Source organism: Acomys minous, assembly GCF_964271855.1.
Source record: "Acomys minous genome assembly, chromosome: 4".
In the NCBI taxonomy this organism is placed as follows: domain Eukaryota; kingdom Metazoa; phylum Chordata; class Mammalia; order Rodentia; family Muridae; genus Acomys; species Acomys minous.
The window spans coordinates 51,125,223-51,150,498 of NC_140486.1; the positions used below are offsets into that span (position 1 = coordinate 51,125,223).

At 39.9% G+C, this 25,276-nt stretch overlaps 1 protein-coding gene and 1 long non-coding RNA gene across 21 annotated transcripts in view; one reads left to right on the top strand and one right to left on the bottom strand.

Moving 5' to 3' along the window:
* The window catches only part of FAM13B (family with sequence similarity 13 member B), an 86,702-nt gene that overhangs the window by 30,727 nt on the left and 30,699 nt on the right, over positions 1–25,276 (top strand). For 11 of the 20 annotated variants that reach the window (XM_084780039.1, XM_084780037.1, XM_084780041.1 and 8 more), the window contains exons 2-9: positions 886–1,052; positions 2,706–2,897; positions 3,309–3,521; positions 7,010–7,187; positions 7,484–7,625; positions 10,870–10,965; positions 14,587–14,747; positions 20,429–20,561. In XM_084780039.1, the coding sequence (XP_084636165.1) occupies positions 2,741–2,897; positions 3,309–3,521; positions 7,010–7,187; positions 7,484–7,625; positions 10,870–10,965; positions 14,587–14,747; positions 20,429–20,561 (1,080 nt within the window). In that variant the 5' untranslated portion in view covers positions 886–1,052; positions 2,706–2,740. The remainder of the gene's footprint in view (positions 1–885; positions 1,053–2,705; positions 2,898–3,308; positions 3,522–7,009; positions 7,188–7,483; positions 7,626–10,869; positions 10,966–14,586; positions 14,748–20,428; positions 20,562–25,276) is intronic. The other 9 variants (XM_084780045.1, XM_084780029.1, XM_084780033.1 and 6 more) reach the window with 4 other exon arrangements.
* On the bottom strand, positions 4,636–7,003 carry LOC311596527. Its single transcript, XR_014778871.1, has 2 exons — positions 5,550–7,003; positions 4,636–4,729 (listed from the first exon to the last, which is right to left on the bottom strand). It is a non-coding gene; the product is annotated as an uncharacterized lncRNA (long non-coding RNA).

The following is a 25,276-nucleotide window of genomic DNA, read 5'->3' on the forward strand; positions in this document are numbered from 1 at the left end:
CTCTCCCGTCTTCCTCTGTCTGCTCCCTACCCCACACATTTAATCTTAAAATATGTTTTGTTTTTGTTTGTGTTTTTTTGGCTTTTCCAGACAGGTTTCTCCGTGTAGTTCTGGCTGTGCTGGAACTCACTCTGTAGACCAGGCTGGCCTCGAACTCAGAGATCATCTGCCTCTGCCTCTGCTGGGACCAAAGGTGTGTGCTTCTACATTTCAGCTTTTTTGCAGTTTTAATTTCATTCTGTCTGCTCCCCTCCATGTATGTGTGTGAGGGTGTCAGAGGACAACTTTCAGGATTGGTTCTCTGTTTTCACCAAATGAGTCTCAAGGATCAAATTCAGGTTTGGCAGCAAGCGCCTTTAGCTACTGAGCCATCTCTTTAGCCCAGTGGTTCTCAGCCTGTGGGTTGTGACCCCTTTGAGGGTCGAATATCAGATATCCTGCATATCAAATACATATATTAAGATTGCTAACAGTAACAAAATTGCAGTTGTGAAGTAGCAATGAAAATTTTATGGTTGGGGTCACCACAGCATGAGGAACTAACTGTTTTAGAGGGCTGTGGCATTAGAAAGGCTGAGAACCACTGTTCTAGTTCTATAAATTTCTATTGTGTTACATCTGTGTATGTTATATTAGTGTATTCACTACTCTGCTTTAGAAATACACGATACATATAGATAGGAATAGTTGTAGATCCTGTGGCCCCAGTGTTCTGTAGTGGAGACAGGTGGGTCTTAGGAGCTCATTGGCTGGTTAGCCTACCTGAACTGCTAAGCTTCATATGCAGTGAGAGATTCTATTAAAAGCTAAGCTAGAGAGCAATAAAAGACTACACACAAACACATAAAGATGTGAGAACTGAAACAGTTGTCTTTTCTCTTGTAGATTAACTGCTGAAGTACTGATCGAGTTCTGCGTTTCTTCAATGAGGAACTACAGGCTGATCTTCTGCCATAATCTCAAACAACCATAAATGACAGAAGGATGCTTGCTCAGTGAGGGTAGCTGGTGCAGAAGCCGTTTTTTAAACTTAGGTGTTTAAGTACTCAAAGGTAAGCTCTCTTACTGCTAATGCTCTATAAATCCACAGAGAGTTTTGGAGTTTGCTGTTTGTAGCTGTTACTAATTTTTTTCATTCACTTTTTGCTATGAGTGATTCATGTGATTAGCTGCTGTTTGATTAGTTTGAGGTTTTGTATTATCTGGCACAAAGTATATCAGAGTTCTTGTTTAAGACTATGTAAATTTATGATATTTTCTTGTTCCTAAGATAATTTCTACCATTCCTGAGAATTGGGTGGATTGTTTTCCTGCTCGTGGGGTGGTGCCCTTGATCTACCAGTTGATTCGGTCCTACTTTTTTATTTTATTTTTTTTAAGATTTATTTTATTTATTATGTACACAGTCTTCTGCCTGCATGTATATCTGCAGGCCATAAGAGGGCACCAAAATACATTATAGATGGTTGTGAGCCTTCATGTGGTTGCTGGGAATTGAACTCAGGACCTTTGGAAGAGCAGCTAGTACTCTTAACCTCTGAGCCGTCTCTCCAGCCCAGGTCTTACTTTTTTAAACTTTAGAATCTTGGGATTCACCTTTGATTTGGAGTATCAGGATTTGGGACAGTTTTTCTTTCTTTTAAAGATAGTTCTTTCTCTTGTTTAGAGAATGGATTTTTATTGATACCAGTTAATTGTTTGGACTTCTTGTTACTTAATGGCTCAGATACTGGTGACAGTTATCTGAGACATTATTTCCTTCTTTACTGATTTCCATCATATGTATATATATTATACACACACACACACACACACACACACACACACACACACACACTTTTTTCTTCTTCTTTTTTTGGTTTTTCAAGAGAGGGTTTCTCTGTGTAACAAGAGCCCTGGCTGTCCTGAAACTTGCTCTGTAGACCAGGCTGGCCTCGAACTTACAGAGATCTGCCTGCCTCTGCCTCCCAAGTGCTGGGATTAAAGGCGTGCGCCACCACTACCTGGCCTCTATCTCTTTGGAACTAGCTTGAGGCTCTGGATCTTCACTGAAAGATCTTCTCTGAAAGTTGAAGTTTAGAACTAAACATTTTTCCTTTTTTGGAAAAAAAAGTTACAGCTGTTCATCTAGGCCTTTGTTTGTAAGAAGTGGTGGTTAGTGAGGCATGCCACATATAGCTGTGTTGTAATAGTTAGGAGGCTGAGGCAGGAGGATTTTGAGGTTTAGGCCAATCCCGAGCTGTATATTGAGGCCATGTCTCAGAACAGCCCATAGTTTATAAAAGCTGATTGTGTTCCTGATCACCCCATCTGGGAACTGAGGGCTTATGTTGCGGAGTTTGGAGTGGGGTTAGGTTTGGTTTCTAAAAGTCTAAAAGCTGCATTGTCACTACAGTTTCAGAGGGCCACATTTGGCCCTTAATTAATGTCACTTGCTAAAATGTTTTGGATGTCTTGTTTTAAGTGTTCAGACATTACAGAGCATTCAGACCAGAGTCTGTAGTAGAGAGAAGCTTAGGTAATTAGACTGAATTGTATTTGTAGACTGTAACATGGGCCTGGTAATCGGAACATATTTAAATAGAGAGTACACATTCAGGTGTAAAAACATTTTTTCTTTAATGTATTTATTCATATTGCCACCTGTTAATTATTATAGTCTTTTTTTCCTTTTTCTATTTTCTTTTTTGTCTTTCATTTGGCAGAAAAGACAGCTTTGATTTCTGGCTGCAAAAAAGATATGAGGAAGAGCTCCTCCCCTTCCTTGAGTAACTGCAACTCCGATCTTGCTAACAAAATATTTGGAATTCCACTTGATGAGCTGCAGCAGGGAGGACATCCAGACAATGAGGTTCCATTCATAGTCCGCCACGTTGTGGACTATATTGAGGAACATGGTATACATTTCCTTATTTTGAGGGCTAGCTTTTGTTGTAATAAATACAACTTAACTTTTTTGATTTTGGATTTATTTTTTTCTTAGTAAGGATAGTGCAAAGCATGAAGATCAGTCTAAACTTGAAGGCTTTATATATTTTTACTTAAATTGATTGACCTAGAAATGGCAGTTGCTCAGCTGAGAACATTTTCAGTGGGGGTAATAGGAATTTTAAGATGGATATAAAGGGTGGGATGAAATAGAATATCCCTCAGAGATAGTAGTATGTTGTCAGATGAGCAGTTTGGTTTTCAGTCAGATCTGGGAGCCAAGAAAGGCTTTCTGAAAGTATGAGAATTTTAATTTGAGAATGAGTGTGTGTGGCCAGGCAGTTAAAGGTCAGCTTACTTCTCGCCTTGACCTAACATAGGAGGTCTGGAGCAACAAGGGCTGTTTCAAGTCAATGGGAATGCTGAGACAGTGGAGTGGCTTCGGCAGAGGTACGACAGTGGAGAAGAGGTGGACTTGGTTAAGGAAGCGGACGTCCCCTCAGCCATTAGTCTCCTTAGGTTTTTCCTGCAGGAGCTTCCTGAGCCCGTCATACCTGGCAGCTTGCATATTCACTTGATGCAGCTTTCTCAAGGTAACAGTTTGATTCCTGTCAGTCATTTACCATTTGTTTTAGAAATTGGGTATGTGGTTAGCTTAATATAGTATTTCAGAGATTAATTTTTTATTTTCTGTGTTCTTTGGGTTTATGTGTATAGTTAAGAGAATGACAACTTCTTGGATCTTTGTACTACTTATTAAAATTTTTAAGTATGTATTTCTGTGTATATGATGCATGTGTTTGTATGTGAGAGTATACAAGTACCACTATGTTGGTATGGACATCAGGGGACAGTTTGAGTGTTGTTCTTCGACTTCCCACTTTTTTTTCTTAAAGATTTATTTGCTTATTATGTATACAATGCTCTGCCTACATGTAGGCCTGCACACCAGAAGGGGGCACCAGATCTCATTATAGATGGTTGTGAGCCACCATGTGGTTGCTGGGAATTGGACTCAGGACCTCTGGAAGAGCAGACAGTGCTCTTAACCGCTGAGCCAACTTTCTATCCCTCAACTTCCCACTTTTACATGGTGTTCTAGAAAGCCACACTCAAGGACTTGAACTCAGGTTACTAGATTTTGTGGCAAATGCCTTTATGTGCTGAACTGGTTTGAGCTGAAGTTTTAATAGGGGCTATATAGAGAAATAGATGATAAATACAAAATAAATATATGGGTGTCCTATATGATGATAAATTGGAGATGTTAGGTATAGTTAGTCTTAATTGAATTTTGCTTTTAGTTAATGTAAATGACTTTAAAAGATTTATTATTTTTTAAAACTATGTCTACTTGTCTGTGAGTGCAAGTCCCTGCAGAGTCCCAGGAGGGCATCAGATCCTCTGGAGCTGAGGCTGAACTAAGATTTCTTGCGAGAGCAGCACAAACTCCGAGCCATTAAGCCACTTCCCCCTCTCTCTGTGGAAACTCTTCACAGAAGTTATCAAATGCCTATCCATCTGTCTGGCTATGTGCTTTCGTTGTTTTTTGTTTGTTTGTTTGTTTTTTTTTTTTTTTTTGGTGGCAGTGTCTCTTTGTAACCCTGGCTGTCCTGGAGTTCACTATGTAGACTAGACTGTCCTTGAACTCAAAAGAGAGCCTCTTTCGGCTGCCTCTGGAGTGCTGGGATTAGAGGCTTGCACCACCACACCGACTCTTAATAGATTCTTACAATTAATTTTTCACTAGTTACAGGTATAATTCTCCCCCTCCCCCCGAGATAGGGTTTCTCTGTGTAGCCTTCTTGGCTGTCCTGGACTCACTTTGTAGACCAAGCTGGTCTCAAACTTACAGTGACCCGCCTGCCTCTGCCTCCCAAGTGCTGGGATTAAAGGTGTGCACCATCATGCCCAGCCCAGGTATAATGTTTTAAAAACATTAAAATTATAAAAGATTAAACATAACAATATTAAAACCATGTGGTAGTATATGCCTGTAATCCCCAGCATGTTCTATTCAGTTATGAGGTCAAAGTACTGGTGTATTTGGACAGTTGCTAATATCACAAAGCATAGAAAAATTGTTGCACTTAAAACTCTTAAGTAAATCATGTGATTATACCCCTTGCTGATACACGTGTGTGTGTGTGTGTGTGTGTGTGTGTGTGTGTGTGTGTGTGTGTATGGAGGCGTGAGGTTGATGTAAGTTGTTGTCTTTATTCTCTACCTTATTTTTTGAGACTGGGTTTCTCATTGAATTTGGAGCTCTGAATCAGTCAGCCTCAGGGTTCCTCTTGTGTCTGTCTCTTTGGTCCTGGGACTACAGGGGTGTGTCACTGTATTTGCCTCTTTTGGGATGTTGGGGATCTGAACTCAGGTGCTTTTGCTTGTGCAGCAAGAGTTTTACTGACATAAAATGTCTTCCCAGCCTCTGATAAACTTTTTATACTTCATTTATCTTGCAGAAATGGCCAATATTATCATGACCATAATAACCTTTTACCGTTTTTTTCCCCCCTGTGAGTTAAAGAACCTGCAGAAAGCCTGGTGTGGTGACACACTCCTGTAATCCCAGCACTTGGGGATTTAGAGGCATGCCAATCTCTGAGTTCTAGGCTAGCCTTGCCTACAAAGTGAGACTAGGACAACTAAGGCCACACAGAGAAAACCATGTCAAAAAATAGTGAAAGTAATAAATCAGTTTATTTTGAAGTACTTCCTGAGAAATTCTTCAAAATTAGACCATTAACCATAAATTGGGTTTCTTTTCTTTTTCTTTTTTCCCCCCCTTTGGACTTATTACGTATACAGTGTTTTGCTTACATGTATGCCTGCATGCCAGAAGAGGGCATCAGATCTTATTATAGATGATTGTGAGTCACCATGTGGTTGTTGGGTATTGAACTCAGGACCTTTGGAAGAACAACCGATGCTCTTAACCTCTGAGCCATCTCTCCAGCCCCCATAAATGGGGTTTCTAAAAGTCTAGTTTCTGTTAGTGAAAACTCAGTGCATAAAAAGCACATGGCCTAGCTTCTGTGATCACATTCATGTAGTTAAAAAAAGAAACCACAGAAAAAGCCAGGCGGTGGCAGCACACACCTTTAATCCCAGCACTTGTGAGGTGGAGGCAGGTGGATCTCTGTGAGTTTAAGACAAACCTGGTCTACAAAGCAAGTCCAGGACAGCCAGGGCTACCCTGTCTTGAAAAACCAACAACCAACCAAACAAAAAAACCCAGAGCCAGGTGTGGTGATTCATGCTTGTAACCCCAGCACTGAGGCAGGAGGTTGCCTGTGAATGTTAGCTTAGCCTTCCTTGCCCAGTCAGTCTGGGCCACCAAATGAGACTGTCTCAAAAATAAAATGAAGCCAGGTGAGCTGTGCACACCTTTAATCTCAGCATTCAGGAGTCAAGAGGCAGGGAGTCCAGGACACCAAGGCACATAGGGAAAGTTTTGTCTTGGGAAAACAAAAACAAAACAAACAAACAAAATTAAACAAAAATCCAAACCCAAAAAATTTAGAGGAGAAAGCCAGATGAGAAACAGAAAGACCTTTCAATTTCAGTTTAGTTGGACCATATTGCTTATGTTTAGTGTTTCTTTTTAGTGCCAAGAGAGAAGGAAATCCTTTGTCACCCTGTTCATTTATTTTCTTATTTGTTCATGTAGAAAATTGTCATTGATACTTGCTTGTTGATGGCTTAGTAGTTGTTGTTGACTGGCAACTCAGTGTATTTTGACTTCTTAGAGTTGGCATTAATTTGGAAACACAGGTATAGTCATGCAAGAGACAGTATGATGAAGAGTTAGGGAAGCGAGGCCCGTGAGTCATAGGTGAGGAGAGCATTCTACAGCAATTGAGAGGCTGAGTCCCTTTTCTCCAGCTCCTCTTTTAATCTCTTGTTTCACTTAATAAGTAAAGTGCAAAGCCCCCAAGGGGTTTGGCCTCTACAGAGGAAGTGAAGAGGTTTGAATTGTTGTTGTAAAAAGTGATGTGGGTGGAGCAATGTGGACCTGGCAAAATATCTGAGCTTTACTTTTTACTTCATTAAGAAAACCTGTCATTATGTTTTATAGATTATAATAATGAAGATGAATTTGGAAGAAAATTGAGATTCCTCTTGCAACAGCTTCCACCTGTTAATTACAGTTTGTTAAAGTTTCTATGTAGGTTTTTAGCCAATGTAGCTTCACATCATGAAGAAATTTGGTCTGCAAATTCTTTGGCTGCTGTTTTTGGTCCAGATGTCTTCCAGTAAGTTATTTCACAACTTTTTTTTTTTTAATTGGATTTGTGAAATGGAATGATTATATTGTCTTCCAAGGATCATAGGTTGCTTGGGGAACCATTACTTTTTATAGTGTATCTGGTTAATTCTCACAGCATTGCTGTGTTGAGAGTACAAATTAGGTAGATTTTACGGATGGGAAAACTGAGGCACAGAATGATGACATAAATTGCTCAGTTTCTTAAAGTGACTCACTGGTGGTTTTCTCATTTTACCTGTAATTAATTTAAGAACTCAGCTCAATTTAAGCTTTTATTCTTAGCATTTACACGGATGTGGAAGATATGAAAGAGCAAGAAATTGTGAGCAGGATAATGGCAGGACTCCTGGAAAATTACTATGAGTTTTTTGAGAATGAAGAGGAAGATTTTTCATCAAATGATTTGAGTTCAATTACTGAGCAGGTGAGCATACTTACCATTCTGTTTCTTGGAGGATATTTGTTTATAAGCATATGTTCTTCCTGGCTTAACACAAACTTACATGGAATTTACTTACTAAGCTAGAAGTTGTTCTTCTGACTGTCTTTTGTAATTAACGATTTACACATTCATGTGTTTCATACTCCGATCCCTACTTCCTGATCTTAGTTGAGACACTAAGCAAAAGGCATTTATTATTTTTTAATCTGTAGTGCTGGGGTTTAGACTTAGGCTTTGAGTATGCTAGATAAGCAGTCTTATCACTGAGATGCATGTTCAGCTAGGAAAAGTCACAGTGTGTGGTAGAAATTATTTTGTATTTCCTCTCCCGGTCCCACTAGTAATTAGAAACTTTGTTTTGTGTAGCTCAGGCTGCCATTGAAATCTAGATAACTTCTTTTTCCTGAGTGTTGGGATTCCAGATATGCCAACACACCTGGCTAATGGATAATTTAAAATTCTGTAAGATATTATTCAGATCCGTTATTTATGTTATTTATGATTTTTGGATTGTTTTACTTTCTGTTTTTATTGTCTGAAGATAGGGTCTTAATTTAGCCCAGACTGGCCTAAATAGAAAGCTTAGGCTAGTCTTAAATTGTCACTAGTTCCCTTATATTAGCTTTTCCAGTGCTGGGATTACAGGTGTGGGCTACTGTGCCTGGTTCTGAAGATCCATTGTTTAAGCTGTGTTATGATTTTTACTTTCCTTTTTTGAGGAGGACTCATATAGATTAGGCTGGCCTCAAACTTGCTATGTAGGCAAGAATGACCTTGAACTTCTGATCCTCCCTCCTCTCCCTCGTGAGTTACAGGCATTCATTACCACACTGGCTTTATGAGTACTGTGGACACTCTACTGACTGGTCTACATCCTTAGTGCCCATGCTAGACTTGATCTCTTTTTCCTTTATGAAACAGGAACATTAGAGCCTCAATAATTACAATTTAAAATTTTTTTCCTTTGGTAAAGCCATTAAGCCATTTTTGAGACTCCTTAGGTTTAGAACTTGAGTTAGAGATCTGTTTGAAAGTTTTTCTTCTGCAATTCAAGAGGTTTTCTCACAGCCCCTTTTGTTGGTTTTTGGAGACAAAGTCTCACTGTGTATCTCTGGCTGGCTTGAAACTAACTACAGACCACAGTCTGGCATCCAAATCACACATGTGTTTGCCTCTGTTGCTTAGGTGCTGGGATTAAAGGCATGTGCCACCACCGCACCTGGCTAGTTTATTGAAGCAGGCTTTCCTGTAGCACACTCAGATGGTCTTGACCTGATTGTGTAGCATAGATTGACCTTGATTGCTGATGCCCTACCTTCTTTTCCTGAGTACTGGGATTAACTGGCATGTGCCTCCACACTTAGTTCCAGGTGATTGTTTGAGAGTAAATATTCAAGAGGACGGGTTGATGGCTGTGCCATAGAGGTTTTTTTTTTTTTTGAGACAGGGTCTCATGTAACCCCAAGCTGACCTGGAAATCCTTATATAGCCAAGGCTTGCCTTGAGCTTCTGATTCTGTGGCTTCTTCTTTCCATTGTTGGGATTATAGGCATGTACCAGTGTGCCTGGTTGATCTTAAATGTTTTGATTATAAATCCATCTGTTAAGGAATTCTGTTTGCCAGCTTTCTTTAAATTACATTTTAATCCAGTAGCCTTTTTAGAATTTAAATGAATTCCTGATCAGAATAAATGGGCTGTGTGTGTGTGTGTGTGTGTGTGTGTGTGTGTGTGTGTGTGTGTGTGTGTTGATTGATTTCCTATGTTTCCAAGATGTTTGACTTGTTAGAAATTGATGATGACAACTTGATCTAATATTTATAGACTCCTAAAATTTGCAGTGTATGCCTTGGTTATGCTTTCTTTTGTGATAGAATTTTGTGGTCTTCTGTCCTATAATTTCCTTATATGTGTTGAATTATATGTCTGTACGTATTTTGTCAGTATTTTATATTTTTTTCAAGCATTATAAAAACTGACTTTAAAATATATTGTGATTTACATTACATAGGATGGTACTTAAATTAAGCAAGACTGAGAATAAATGTTGAATTTTGTCAGTTCACCCATGGATACAAAGACAATTAGCATATTGAGCAAAATAACTCCAAGAAAGAGGATAGCGACATAGGTTCTGAAATAGGAATGTACGTTTAATTATCAGTTGCTAATTATTGGTATCTTTTCTTTAATTTTTTTGTTTTTCAAGACAAGATTTTTCTGTGTAGCCTGGGCTGTCCTGGACTTCTTTGTAGACCAGGCTGGCCTCAAACTCAGAGTGATCCTCCTGCCTCTGCCTCCTGAGTGCTGAGATTAAGGTGTGTGTGGGTGGGGGGGCACCCCTGGTTAAAATTTTTTCTTTTTTTGTTTTTTTGGATCTTTTCTTTAAAGAATATTTAATTTTATGATTATGTATGTGTATGTGGATGTATATCTGTGCACCATGTGCATGCCTAGTACCCTCAGAGGACAGAAGAGGGTGTTAGGTCTCCTGAGAACTGGAGTTACATATGAATGTGAGCCTCCAAATGGGTGCTGGGAGGTACCTGGAGTCATACTTGGGTACTAGAAGAGCAGTCAGCACGCTTTTTTTTTTTAAAGTAATTTATTTATTCACTTTACATCCCAGTCGTAGCCACCCTCCCTCCCACAGTCAGTACTCTTAAAACCACAGAACCATCTCTCTAGTCCCTCGGGTCTATTTTCTTACTCATTTAAAAAAAAATACTTTATTAAAGTGGGTTACAAGTCACAGAAGTATAGATTTGTGGATCTTGTTTTTCTTTAAGCAGTTTTGATAAACTTCAGTTTGATTTGTTAGTAGGTATTTGAGTGAAAGTAAAATAATTGCAAATAGCGCAGTTGTGTTTAAATTGCTTTACTTTAAATACTTATGTCTCATTTGCATAGTTAAAGATACCTGTAAGCATTGTTATCTGGTAGTGCTTTGCTTTTTTATTTTAATTTTGATAATTGAAGGAAGTCAAGTTTGCTCAGCACTGTTTTGGAGTTTCATCCCATTACCCCAAGTATTTAGTTGTTAAACTCTTCTGAAGGTAATAGTTAGTCTTACTCCTTGTATGTGTTGAAATGATGAGTAGGGAATGTTTGAGAAATGACTTGACAAAGTCAGGTGGACTTTGAATGGGCTCTTTAAATAAATGAAAATCCAGTAGGGTGGTTTGAAGATGGAAATGATAATTATGTTTCTTTATACGTTTGAGAAGGCAGGTAGCAGCAGTCTCCACAGTTTGGAGCCTGGAGAGCAGGCATTTCACGAGGCCCTAGAGAAGGGAGTTACAGCAGCCAAAGAAAGAAGAGATGTAAGTATGGGTGAAGGCTTTCCTTAAGTGAAGTTGAGGCAGCTGTATAGATATCTTACGAATAAACAATTGTTGAGCAGAAGGGCAAGTGGATGAAGGAAAGATGAACTTAGGAGACTAATGTGGAGTGAGAAGACATTACTCTTTTCTTTATGGTCCTCTCTTGCTCTCAGTAATTGAGTCAGTTATTACTGGAGGAAGTTCCATTGATTGTACTAGGAATTGGAACTGAGAAGTGAATCCTACAGGCTATATTTTAGTTGACTATAATAATGTTGATGAAAGGATTGGAGATTGCCAGTTATGTAAGGTTTGTTGGCTTGAATATGATCCATTCAGTATAGGCTTTCAGAGTTCCCAAGACCTATTGTCTATAGACACAATGGCTGTTTAAAAATAATTTTTAAAATGTTTTATTTAAAAAAGTGTGTGTGTGTATGTGTATTATATGTGTTAGGGCTACAGGACAGTATTGTTTTCCACTGTTGCTGTCTACCTTATGAGACAGGGTCTCTCACTGAATGGGTGCTCACTGATTGCTTAGATTAGCTGTTCAGTGTGTGCTGGGGAAGGATCTTCCTGAGACTGTGTTCCCAGTGCTAATTTACAGATGTACATGACTGTGTCTGGCGTTTATGTGACATTCCTGGATCCAAATTGAGGTTCTAATACTTGTGGGGCATGTCATCTGAGCTAACTGAGGAATCCAACTGAGCCTTCACCCCATCTCCTAAAATTACTTTATCTTAGCTTGTATGTGAGTGTGGGTTTGTGTATGTGTATATGTATGTGCATATGTGTTCCTGTGTGTGTGGGCACACTTGTCAGAGGTGCATGCATATGTATATACTCATGTGTGGAGGCCAGAGGTTAATGTTGGTGTCTTGATTACTTTCCATTCTGCGTAGTGTGGTAGGGTCTCTCACATCCAGAGCTCACTGACAGGCTAATCAGCTAGCTAGCTTGCTTTGGGAATCCTGTCTCTGCATCTTGAGTCCTGGGATTATAGGCAGACCCTCATTTTTATCTGGGTTTTAGCAATCTGAACTTAATCTTCATACTTGCATGGGAAGCCCTTTACCCTTGGAGCCATCTCCTTAGTCACCAAAATGATTTATAAAAGTGACACATGTTAAACAGTGCCTCTTAACTAAAAAAATTTGTGGACTAAATGAGTGTTGCTTAAATAAAAAAGTAGTTGTAAATGTATTTATTGTGCCTGTGTGTCACATGGGTGTCAGGGTGCCTTGTGGAGGTCAGGACAAGTTGGGGAAGTTGGCTTTTTCCTTCAGCTATGTAGGTTTTGGGGAACAAACTGAAGGACATCTTGTCAGGCTTGATGGCAATTTCCTTGATCTGCTGAGCGATATGTCTAGCTTACTGCTCCCTCTGAAGTTTTTTTCATCACTGTTTTATGGGGGTAGATGAAGCATTACATTTATAAGCACAACAAATTAGATGGAGTCTATCATATATTTACAAATTGAAGCCATTGGCTTTTTTTTTTTTTCAAATATCGTAGGTTGTACCCAGAGTGTTGGGTGTGCTAGGGAATCAGCCTATCACTGTATCCTCCAGCCATTGTTGAATTTTCATCTGACAAATGATGCCAATTATTATTGAAAAGCTCCCACTTGGGTTTGTATAGTCATGTTTAGGTGGCCATGTTGATAAGACTTCTGGGTGTATTGTCTGACATTTCTAGGAGACACGGTCTCACAGCAAACTTTCTGTTCCTCTGGCTTTTACAGTCTCCTTGATGATCTCTGAGCTTTAGGTGCAGATCAGTTGGGGTTGGTACCACAGGTCACTTGTTCTCTGCATTTTGATCAGTTGTGGTTTTCTGTAAATATCTCTGTCTGGCTAGTTTGACTAGACTCTGGCACAGGATGTGCTGCTCAGTATTTAATGACTAGAATTAACTTATAAAAGCAATTAGCTTAGTTATAGATTCTTCTTTGGTATAATTGATTTTTGAGAAAGGGTCTTGCTGAGTAGTTCATGTTGGCTTGAGCTGCTACAGGCTTGTGCTTCCACACCTGACTGCTTCTTTTAGATAACCTTAAAATACATTCTTTAGTGTTTTAGTGGGTTTTGTTACTTGTTTTTGGTAGTGATTACTTAATGTAATCGGTTTGATGATGGAGACATTTTATAGATCCTACTAGAAAACTATAAGTATAACTTTTGCTTAATAGTTAAAATGTAAGTTCTTCTTTGCTTCAGGATTTTACTTTATTTTACTTCTGGACACTGATGGGGATTGAACTCAGTACCTTAAAAGTGCTAGTCAAGAGCTGCATCACTACCTAGGGTACTATTTCTGCATGAAAAAAATGTAATCAAAAGTTAGCTAACATTTTCTGAAACTAGCTAATACCTAAAGCATCTCACCTCTTTTTCTCCTCAGTAGGGTTTCACTGTGTGTCTCTGGCTTGCCTAAAATTTACTATGTAGACCAGGCTTGCCTGGAACTTCCAGAGATCTGCCTGCCTCTGCCTCTTGAGTGCTGTGACGAAAGCAAGTGTTCCAGCTCAGCAAAAAGCAACCCTTCAGTAACATTCTTCCCCCCCTCCCCCCATATCCTAAGTTGGCCTCTAACTTGCTGTGTAGGATGACCTTGAACTTTTAATGTTTTTGCCTCCTAATTCCTGATGTGTTTACAGATGTGCTTCACCAAGTCAGGATTTTTGTGCCCTTTCCTTTACACCTAATAATTAAATGGCCTGTTTAAGATACCTAGAAACTGGAGAGAGGAATTGGAAGTCTTTCATTTTAGATTTACCAGAGTTGTTGCAGTTGAGGATGACTGAAAACATCCCTGTGTAGCCTTAGCTGTTCTTAGACTAACTTTGTAGGCCAGGCTGGCCTCGAACTCAGAGTGATCCTCCTGCCTCTGCCTCTGCCTCCCTAGTGCTGGGATTAAAGGCATGTACCACCACACCCGGCCCTATTTATTTATTTTAAAAGACAGGTCTTAATGTGTAGTGATAGCCAACTGTAACTTGCAGTGATCCTCCTGTTGTTGCTGCCTCAGTGCTGGGATTGCCCAGCAAAAATGAGACATTGTTACTGTTACATGCAAGCCTTTTCATAGATAGTAAAACTATTGGTCTTTGTCCTGCATCAAAATTCTGTTTGACTTAAACAATGTTAAAATTAGAAAGTTACATTTGTCTTGTGTATATATACTTGTTTATATTTATTGTTACTCAGTTTTGCATTACTGGGGATTGAACCTGGGGCATTGCATGTTAGGTAAATGTTTTCCCTGTTCTATAATTTTATTTGATATAAAAACATTGGCATTTTATAGGAGAGTGGTATTAGGAAATGAAATCTAAAATGAGTTACTTGCATTTATACTATAGTTTTAGAGTGGTGATTTTAGATAAGCTTTATCAAATTAATTAATTAATTAATTAATTTATTTATTTAGGTTTTTCAAGACAGGGTTTTTCTGTGTAGCCATGGCTGTCCTGGACTTACTTTGTAGACTAGGCTGGCCTTGAACTCACAGAGATCCTCCTGCCTCTGCCTCCTGAGTGCTGGGATTAAAGATGTGTGCCACCATACCAGGCTGCTTTATTAAATTTAATCCTGAAATTTCTTTTTATGTAGGTTAATGAACTTTCTGAGGAAGAAGAGGACGATGAAAAGCTGGAACATATAGAAGAACTTCCAGAAGAAGCTGTAGAAAAGTCAGATTGCATGCCTGAGTTGTTGCAGTTGAGGATGACTGAAAACATCCTAGAATCAGACAGTGTTACAGCATCAACAAGGTAAAGATTTCAGTTGAGCCAAGCTTAGCTTCTGAGCACTCAGTCTCCAGCCCCAAGAGCTGTACTTGTGAGGCTGAGTTGGGGATACACTTTGTGTTGGGGAGTTGGCCTACCATGTATAGGGCAGGCCCTGAGAACTGAAAAGAAGAAAGAAAGGGAAAGAGTTTTAGCTGGGTATGGCGGCATGTTCCTGTTACCTGAGTATTTGGGAGGTAGAGAAAGGAGGGTCTGTTCAAGCAGGAGGCCAGGCATGCAGGCTGTGTGTGTGTGTGTTTTGTTTTTGTTTTTCGAGACAGGGTTTCTCTGTGTATCCTTGGCTGTCCTGGACTCACTTTGTAGACCAGGCTGGCCTCAAACTCACAGAGAACCACCTGCCTCTGCCTCTCAAGTGCTAGGATTAAAGGCTTGTGCCACTATACCCGGCTGTATATTTTTCTTAAAATTTGTTTCCATATTAGCTTGTTAGTTGGGTTGGGTAAGGCTTTTAGAACCTTTGAAATAAAATTTCTAGAAACAGTAGTACTGTCTTTTTGTTGCTGTGACAGAACACAATGACAAAGGTAGCTTTTAAAGGAACTCATCTAATTTGGCTTATGGTCCGAGAGTGTTAGAGTCCACGACTGTGGAGCAAAACATGGTGGCAGGAACAGCTGACAGCCATATCTGGATCCAAAAGCAGGAGTCAGAGAGAGGGGGTGGGGGCGGAGGAGTCAAGAGTGAACACACTCAAGAGGGAAACCAAGAGAGCATGAGCACACTGGGAATGGCTCGGGCATCCTCAATGCCACACCTCTTCCAACAAGGCCACACTTTAAATTTTTCCCAAAACAGTCTCACCAGTTGGGAGCACCAAGGATTCAAACATAGGAGCTTATGGGAACTATTGTCATTCAAATTACCCATTGACCTTTTAAAATATTTTGTTTTAAGTTATGTGTGTGGGTAAGTATACATGGATGGCATGTCCATGGAGGACAGAAGAGGGCACCAGATCCCCTTGCAGGAGTTTGAGGCTTCTGTAAACGGCCTCACTTGGGTGCTGGGGACTGAACTTGGGTCCCCTGGAAGAGCAGGACATGCTTTTAGCCTCTTAACTGCTGAGCCATCTCTTCAGCCTCCCGAATTGACTTAATTTGTAGCTTCTAGGTTAGGGTTGGGTTGTATATGGTTGCAAAGATAGAACTGCAAGCTTTATTTTACTGCTCATCAAATTTTGCCTTTTTATAAACCTTTTTTGTATAATGTGTGTTCCATTGTTCTCTTTTGTTTTTTGTGAATATAGTGTTTTGCATGCATGTATGTATATGCACTATGTTTGTTCATGCTTGGTGCCCATGGAGGTCAAAAGAGGACATCAGACTCTGGGATGGGAATTGCATCTGTGAGCTACCATGTGGGTGCTGGGAATGAAGCCAGTTCCTTTACAAGAGTGACCAGTGCTTTAAACTGCAGAGACAACTCTCAAGCTCTGAAAATAAATTTAAAGACAAAATCCTGGGCTGGAGAGATGGCTCAGAGGTTAAGAGCACCATCTGCTCTTCCAAAGGTCCTGAATTTAGTTCCCAGAAACCATGTGATGGCTTACAACCATCTATGATGAGATCTGGTGCTCCCTTTTGACATGCAGGCACCCATGTGGGCAGAGAACACTATATAGAAAATAAATAAATAAATCTTTTACAAATAAAAGTTGTTCCTTCAGCTCTCTTCAGTATCCTGTTTTATTTATAATAATAATCAGAATTACTATTATAGTAACTAATCTGCCCCACCTTACTGGCAATAGTGCCATCTCTTTTGAAGATTTACTTATTTATTTTTATGTATATAAGTGCTTTATCAGCATGTACACCTGCATGCCAGAAGAGGGCATCAGATCCCAGTATAGATGGTTGTGAGTCACCATGTAGTTGCTGGGAATTGAACGCAGGACCTCTGGACCAACAGACAGTGCTCTTAACTGCTAAGCCATCTCTCCAGTCCCGCCCCCACCCCCAACTTTTTTTTTTTTTTTGGTTTTTTGAGACAGGGTTTCTCTGTGTATATTGTAGCCCAGACTATCCTACAGCTCACTTTGGAGACCAGGCTTCAAACTCACAGAAAGAAATCTGCCGTTTTTTTCCTCCCCTCCCACAGTGCTGAGATTAAAGGTGTGCCCCACCGTGCCCAGCACCTTTCTTTCCTTTTGAGCTGGAATTGCAGGTTTGTTTGAGATACCTGGCTTCTTGTGTGCTTGCTGAAAGACTCTTAGTCTTTCACCCTTAACTACTGTCCAATATCTCCATGTATTTTTTCTTTTTTGGTAATCCTGCCTCAGTTTTTCATAAAGCCACCACAAATAACATGAATGCTTTTAAATTTCCTGTTAGTGATATGTTATGACAGATTGTTTTCTTTTAAAAATATATTGTTTGTATGTATGCATGTTTGTTTGCATACGTGCATGTACAGATGTATACATACCACAGTATACACATGGAAGTTAGAGGGCAACTTTTGGGAGCCAGTTCTTTACCTTGTTAGGCAAGGTTCTTGTGTAGTTTCTGCTGTGCAGTGTACTCTAGCTAGCTGGCCCACAGCCTTCCAAACATTGATCTGCCTTCTACCTCACAACAGGAGTCTAGTATTACATGTGAGCTAGTACATTTGACTTTACATGCATGTCAGGGATAATTGTCTGGTTTATGTGGCAAGCAGTTTTAGATACTGAGACGAGGGGTTGTAAATTTACTTTCTTTGTTAGTATTTGGAACTTTTATCAACAAAATTCAGAAAATACTTCCAACCTGATCTGTCTGAAATTTAGTGCATATAATTTTTAGCGCATATTGTAGTTATTTAGTCTTGAACATGTTTATAATTTGATTTCAGTGCTCATATATTTCCTACTAGCATCTTGCCAGCTCCTGTTGAGTAAGCAGTATACCTAAAGAAAATTATTTTTTTAAGATTTGAAAATATAGCCGGGCACGGTGGCACATGCCTTTAATCCCAGCACTCAGGAGGCAGAGGCAGGTGGATCTCTGTAAGTTCGAGGTCAGCCTGGCCTACCAAGAGTGTTTCAGGACAGCCAGGATATTACGCAGAGAAGCCCTGTTTCAAAAAAAGAAAGAAAGAGAGAGAAAAGAAAGAGAAAAAACAAAAAAAACCACCACCACCAATAAAGATATTTTCTTTCCTTTTTGTTTTGTTTTTTTTGTTTTTGTTTTTTGAGACAGGGTGTCTCTGTGTAGCCTTGGCTGTCCTGGACTCACTTTGTAGCCCAGTCCGGCCTCGAACTAACAGACCTGCCTGCCTGCCTCTGCCTCCTGGGTGCTGGGATTACACCGGCTCTAAATTGTTGTTCTTCTGTTTGTTTGTTTGTTTAATGGTATGGAGAAGTTTATTATAGTGGCAGAGGTACCCTAGAGAGGCAGGTGAGAGAAAGAGGAGAGCAAGAGATAAGAGAGGAACAGAGAAACAAAAGAGGAGAAAGGTAAAAGAGAGACACGGTGAGTTTGTCCTTTTATATAGATACAAAAAATAAGATTCCAGACAACAGATATGATTTGGAGAAGTTTATTATATGAACATGGGAGAGCATGGAAGTGGCAGGAACACCCCAGAGAGAAAGGGAGAGAGAGAATGCAAAAGAGGAACAAGAGAGAGACAGGAAGAGAGATAGAGACAGGTAAGAGGGCAAGAGGTAGGAAGGAACAGAGAAATGAGAAGAGAAAGGTCAGAGCCTTTTTCTGTTTTGTTTTGTTTTTTTAAGACAAGGTTTCTCTGTGTAGCCCTGGTTATCTCTGGAACTGGATCTGTAGACCAGGCTGGTCTTAAACTCAGAGATCCACCTGGCTCTGCCTCCCAAGCACTGAGATTAAAGATGTGTACCACCACACTACCACACCTGCCTAGTATGTTGTTGTTTATAGCAGCTTCTGTCCTCTTGTACAGGATGTTGTTAGGTTAGCTATTAGTAGTTGACTTTGTACAAATTAAAAATACCTGAAATGCAGGTTGTTAATCTAGTCTACCAATGACCTGTTAACCTTTAACTTGAGTGGAGGAATGATTGCTTCCTTTCCTGTTACTACAGCCCTGCATTTAGGATGGATATATATATATATATCCTAAGACCACAACAAAATGGTTTTCATATGTTCATATACTGGTTAGATTTTAAAGGCAGATGTGGAAGATGTACCCATATTTGGAAGAGTCAAAGCAGTTGATTGGTGTACAGATTTATTTTTAAAGACTTATAAAATAATTTATATGTATGTATGTATGAGTGTGTGTGCATGTGGAGGTCAGAGGGTGTTGAAACCCCTGGACTTAGAAGTGGTTGTGAATCACCCAATATAGGTGCTGGGAACTGAAGTCAGATCCTCTGCAGTATGTGCTTTTAACCACTGAGCTACCTCTCTAGCCCCTGAAGATTTCAAAAGAGCTAAACAAAAAAGCTATTAAATATGAAATGAAAACTATTGATAGACTTGAATGCTGGTGGCTGGAATGCTTGTTTTAGGATTCCACAGTATACAGATGCAGATGTGCCATGTATGTCTTGCCAACCTCTGAAGCTCTGTGTGATGGTGGCCCTGGTTTATATGCTTTGATGCTGTGATTAGAACTTAACTGACTGGGACTGAGGGTGGCCCTGTGGTGGAGTGCCTGCCTGCTGTGCACAAGGGCTGGTCCCAGGTGCAGCATTACAGCAGTAAGAAGGGCTTATAGAACCATACCTATAGGCAGGATGTGGGACAGCATTTGATCTTGAAACCTTGTGTTTCTTGTTCAGATATTGCTCTCATTTTCTCCAGTAGAAATGACTCCTCTTCCGTCATTGGAAGTACTAGCTTTATAACCAGAAGACTGGTATTTAGAACTATGCAAGATGGAAACTTTACCATAGAAAGCTACTGCCATTGTGCCTGATAAAGCATTTGTGACTTCATACAAACTCAGTATATAACTAGGACAAACAGTATTATATGTTGGAATGTGCATTTGTAAAGGAAATTGTTTGAACACAATAGTTTAATCTTAAGAGAATTCTTGCAAGGTCTGTTAATAATGTTCAAAGAAGAACTAAATAAATAAAGAATAAAAATAAATATAACAGTTTAACTTAGCAAGAGGAAGAATATTTTTATGAGGATGTGTTTTCTTTAATAAGTAAACATTTTATTAATGACATTGATGGCATATAGAAAGCTGAACTGGAAGTGTTCCCCAAGTCCTCAGGAGAGAGCCTGGTTACAGAACTTGCAGGCTCCTCACATAGATCCAGCATCCATACCATCTTCTGTCAGGCTGAGATTTTGGTGATGAACAGTGGCTCTGATGACAGCAGAGAGAGGAGCTGCCTCTAATCTCAGCATCCAGGAAGTTGAGGCAGGCAGGCAGGTTGCAAGTTTGAGGTCAGCTGGATTACATGGGAGGATCCTGCCTCAGACAAACAAATCCCCCAGCCTTAAATAAGTAAACATTTCTGAATTGTTTGTTTACGTTGAAATGTGGACTCATGTAGTCCAGGCTGGCCCCAAACTCTTGTGTAGACTAGGGATTACCTTGAACTCTCGAACTTCATCTCTCACGTGCCAGGATTACAGATTTGTGCTACTGCACCCAACTATGTCATGATCGATATTCTCTTGTTTCAAAGGCCTGATCTGATTTTTAAAAAATCTTATTAGGGTTGCTGCTGCTGCTGCTACTACTAATGCCAGTGATGGTAACATAAAGTGTTCAAAACCTGTGGCTGGTACTACTGCAGACAGTGAAGTCATGCAGCAAGATTTTGTATTTGAGGATCAGAAAAGTAATCAGGTAAGAAATTCTAGAAGCATCATTCTAATTGTTCCATGTGTTTGATAGTAAAGGCTAAAGTTACACTGGAGTAATTTTGCTGACATACTTGGCTCTGTTGTAAATCCCTAGGAATATACATTCTCTGTAGAATTTAGGATTCATGTTAGGTAGAGAGTTAAGTATTGAAGCACCTTACTTTTATTATTTTTTTGTGTGCGTGTTTGTGTGGGGTTATGAGTTTATGCATGCCATGGTACATGTGTGGAGGATGGAGGACAACCTTTGGAATCTTTGCATTCAGTATTGTTTGGACAGGATGTGTGTTGTTTTGCTGTTGCATATGCCAGGCTGTTTGGAGCCTCTGAGGGTCTACCTGTGCCCATAGCCCATACTGCTGTAGGCCTTGATATTGCAGATGTTATTGCTGTACTTTATGTGGGTTCAGGATTTAAACCCAGCTCCTCTTGCTTGCATATCCAGTTGTTCCCCATCCCAAGTGCCTTTTTGTTGTAGGATAGGGTCTTACTGTGTAGCCCTGGCTGACGACATGTAACTCTGTTCATAGCCCAGGTCACCTTCCTCTGCTTCCTGAGTACTGGGATTAAAGGCGTGTGCAACTACACCCTGAATCAAACACATTGTATAAGTATTTCTTGGGAAGGAAGTTTATGATGGCAGCTGAGGTATTAGTGGCATTGTGGTTGAGCTTTAGAACTTTCAAAGCTTTCTGTATTTAATACTTCTGAAGAGCATAGTATAATATTTTTTTTCTTATTTCTCTTTACAAGAGAAAATCTGTCTCTGTAACAAAAGACATATTTAAATACTTTTTTTTGTTTGTTAATGTCTTAAGTGTATGGGTGGTTTGCATGTACCACATGTATGCTTAGTGGAGGCCCAGAGGCCAAAAGAGGTGGGTGTTGGCTCCCCTGGGACTGGAATTACAATTGTGAGTTGCCAAGTGGAGTCTGGGGATTGAGCCCAGGCACTCTGAGAGAATAGCTAGGGCTCTTAACTGCTAAACCATTTCTTTAGCTCCTTCCCTTTTTGTTTTTTTAAAAAAACAGGAATCTCACTATATAACCCTGGCTGGCCTGGAGCTAATAGTGGTCAGCTTGCCTTTCTCTCCTGAATGCTGGGATTAAAGGAGTGGGCCACCATAACGGCAACAAAAGACACATTAAGTAGAAAAATAAGCTTAATAAATTATACCTCAAGTACAGGTGGGAGTTGGAGGAAACAATAAATCTCTTAACTCTCACTAGTATCCGGGAATGAAGGATAGGTGTATAGGAGATAACCAGGAAAAACATTTAGTTCTGTTACAGCAGTAATAGAAACCCTAGTGATAACAGCCATCTTTCTTTTTGGTAGAGGAGATCCCTGCAGAAGTGAGGATAGCTTATATATAACACTCTGATACAGAAAGGATGATGTTTGTTTTTCTTGTTTGTTGTTATCTAAAATAATCAGCTCAAAGTATGTCCAAGAGGTGCATGTTGGTAAGGAATGTTCAGAATGCTACACTACAGATCTTCTGCTATTACAGAAAACTAATATGAACATTAGTTTGAAAATGGCTGAATTGTTGGTAGTGCTGCTTAAGCTATTGGCATAATTGTTATTTAAGAAATAATAAAAATGCAAACATAGAAGCTGGATTAGTATGATAGTGGTACAGTACTTGACTGGATTGTGAGAGTTCCTGGACATCTTTCCTAAGACTGAAAGAAAAACAAATACAAATGTAGCATTTAAGACATTTTAAAAGACATACTTACATATCTCCACATTTATTTATTTGTTTAGTCTTTTTAAAGACTGGATCTCACTGTGTAGTTCTGGCTGGCCTGTAATTCACTATCTAAGCCTCTGCCTCTTGAGTGCTACAATTAAAGGTGTATACTTGGCTTTTTGTTTGTTTATTTGTGTTTTGTTTGGTTTTTTGAGACAGGGTTAGAGATAGAGTGCTGGGATTAAAGGCATGTGCCAAGACTGCTGCTCAAACCTGGCATAAAAAAAAAACCTTTTAAATACATGAATACATGACGTTTTCAATATGTTACCATGTAAACCATACAAAAAAGTAGTTGTAGTAATAAGCAGCTTAGAGTTGGCACACTTGTCTTTTTCCTTTTTTCTTTTTCATGTAGTCCCCAAACTTACCATCCCATGCTCTTTAGTATGTGCTGTCATGCTTTGGATGTTCTTATTTTTGTATGTAGGAATTGTCCTTAGCTACAGAACAGTCCTCCTCCTGTTCATTAGTGCTGGATTGCATGTGGTTTTGTCTGTATTTTGTGTTGAGATGTTTATTGCCCAGAGAAGCCAGAGGCATTATTAGATCTTTCTGGATCAGCACAGTTGGGAGAGAGTTGTGAGCTGCTTTTTACTTAACCTATAGGAAATAGATAAGTGTGATGCTCAGTGTGAGATCAAGATAAGGAGAAATAATGATGGTGTTGTGGAACTGTTTACTGAATTGTGCTAGGCGGACCTGTTTTACTTGTTCCATTGCTGGCTCATGTGCGTCTACTGCCAAATCATTCCTACCATGTTGGGGCCATTTTTACATAGCTGTGTTTGTTGCTCTTAGCTTCTTTCTTAACCCAGCTAACACTCAAATAATTGAGAGTCCTTTTTTTTTTTTGAGTCCGGGACAGCCAGGGTTGTTATACAGAGAAACCCTATTTCAAAAAACAAACAAGCAAACAAAAGTTTCACAACACAATCTTGAGCAGTTTAAGTCTGTTCTTAACCCTCTGTGTTATCCTGACTTAATCTTTGCCAAAATCCTCCAGCCACCTGCATTTTTGTTCTTTCTTTCCTCCAGCTGAATCTTCATCTCTTCTGTACCACTGCCTATGGATGAATCCTCTACTTTTTCTTCTAACTCCCCTTTCCCTGGCTGGCAGGAAGTCTAGCCCTGTTCTTTCCCCTGCCCAGTGATAAGCTGCTTTATTGACATACCAGGGGACAATTGGGGAGCATTGTTTACACAACACTGAGACAGGAGATTCTTAGAACAAGAATTGCAACCAGATATAGGGGGTACAGAAATCAGCACTTAAGTTACACAAAACCTTATACCCACACCACCAGGATGATAAAACTTTTTTTCCTCCTATTTTTACTTCATATATCTGGGTGTTTGTGTGGTACTCCTCGAGGCCAGAAGAGGGCATTGAGTCTCTTGGAGCTGGAGTTACAGGTGGCTGTGAGCTGTGCGTTGTGCTACAAATTGAATCCTGTTCGTTTGGAAGAATAGCTTGTGCTCTTAACCACTGAGCCATCTCTCCAGCTCCAGGATAAAACATTATCTGCTTCTCTTGATAATACCATTGATAGAGGAATTGTACCTGTTTTCTTTACTTTGCTCTCTCATCATTTCTTTCTTTCTTTGCTTTTTCTTTTTCTTCTAAACTTTTTTTTGAAAGATTTATTTATTTATTATTATGTATGCAGTGTTCTGCTGGCATGTACAGCCACAGGCCAGAAGAGGGCATATAGATGGTTGTGAGCCACCATGTGGTTTCTGGAATTGAACTCAGGATCTCTGGAAGAGCAGTAAGTGCTCTTAATCTCTGAGCCATCTCTCCAGGCCCTTCTTCTAAACTTTTGAGACAGGATTTTTCTGTGTAGCCCTGGCTGTCCTGGAACTGTAGACAAGGATGACCTTGAACTCACAGAGGTCCACCTGCATGCTTCTGCCCCAGGTGCCGTGATGAAAGGCATGCACCACTGCCCAGCCAGAGCTTCCCATCCTTTTCTTACACTCACTCCAGCCATCTTCTTACCCACATTCCTTCCTCTGAAACTCCTCTTGTAGTCACCACAGATACACATTTAGGATTTGGTCTGATAGAAAGAAATCAGTGTCATAGACTTGAGTGTATGTGTGTATACATGTGTATATGTGAGTACATATGTATACACACATTTTGCAGGCCAGAAGTCAACTTCAGGTATTTTTCAGGTGCTACTTTTTTTTCTAGACAGAGTTTCTTTGTATAGCTTTGGCTGTCCTAGAACTTGCTCTGTAGACGAGGTTGGCCTTGAACTTCTCCTGCCTCTGCCTCCTTGAGTGCTGGGATTAATAGCATGCTCCACCATTGCCTGGGTGCCATTTACTTTTTAAAAAATGTATTTCAGTCTATTTTGAGACATGATATCACTTTGCCTAGAGCTCACCATGTAGGCTACGCTGACTGGCCATCAGCCTCAGGGGTCCACTTGTATCTATTTCTCAGCACTGGAATTAAAATTATGTACCATTGTCGGACTTTTAAAATATGGATTTTGGGCATTGAACTCAGGTCTTTTTGTTGTTGTTGTTTGAGACAAGGTTTTTCTGAGTAGCCTTGACTACCCTGGACTGACTTTGTAGGCCAGGCTGGCCTTGATCTACAGCAATCCGCCTGTTTCTGCCTCCGCCTCCCAATTGCTGGGATTAAAGGCAGGTTTTTTTTTTTTTTTTTGGTTTTTTGAGACAGGGTTTCTCTGTGTAGCCTTGACTGTCCTGGACTCGCTTTGTAGACCAGGCTGGCCTATACCTGCATGACAAGCACTTTACCAGCTGAGCTCAGTTCTTTGTACATTTTTTTTTTCCCCTCCAAAGACAGGGTTTCTCTTGTACTCCTGGCTGTTCTGGACTAGCTTTGTAGACCAGGCTGGCTTCGAACTCACAGCGATCCGCCTGCCTTTGCCTCCCAAGTGCTGGAATTAAAGGTGTG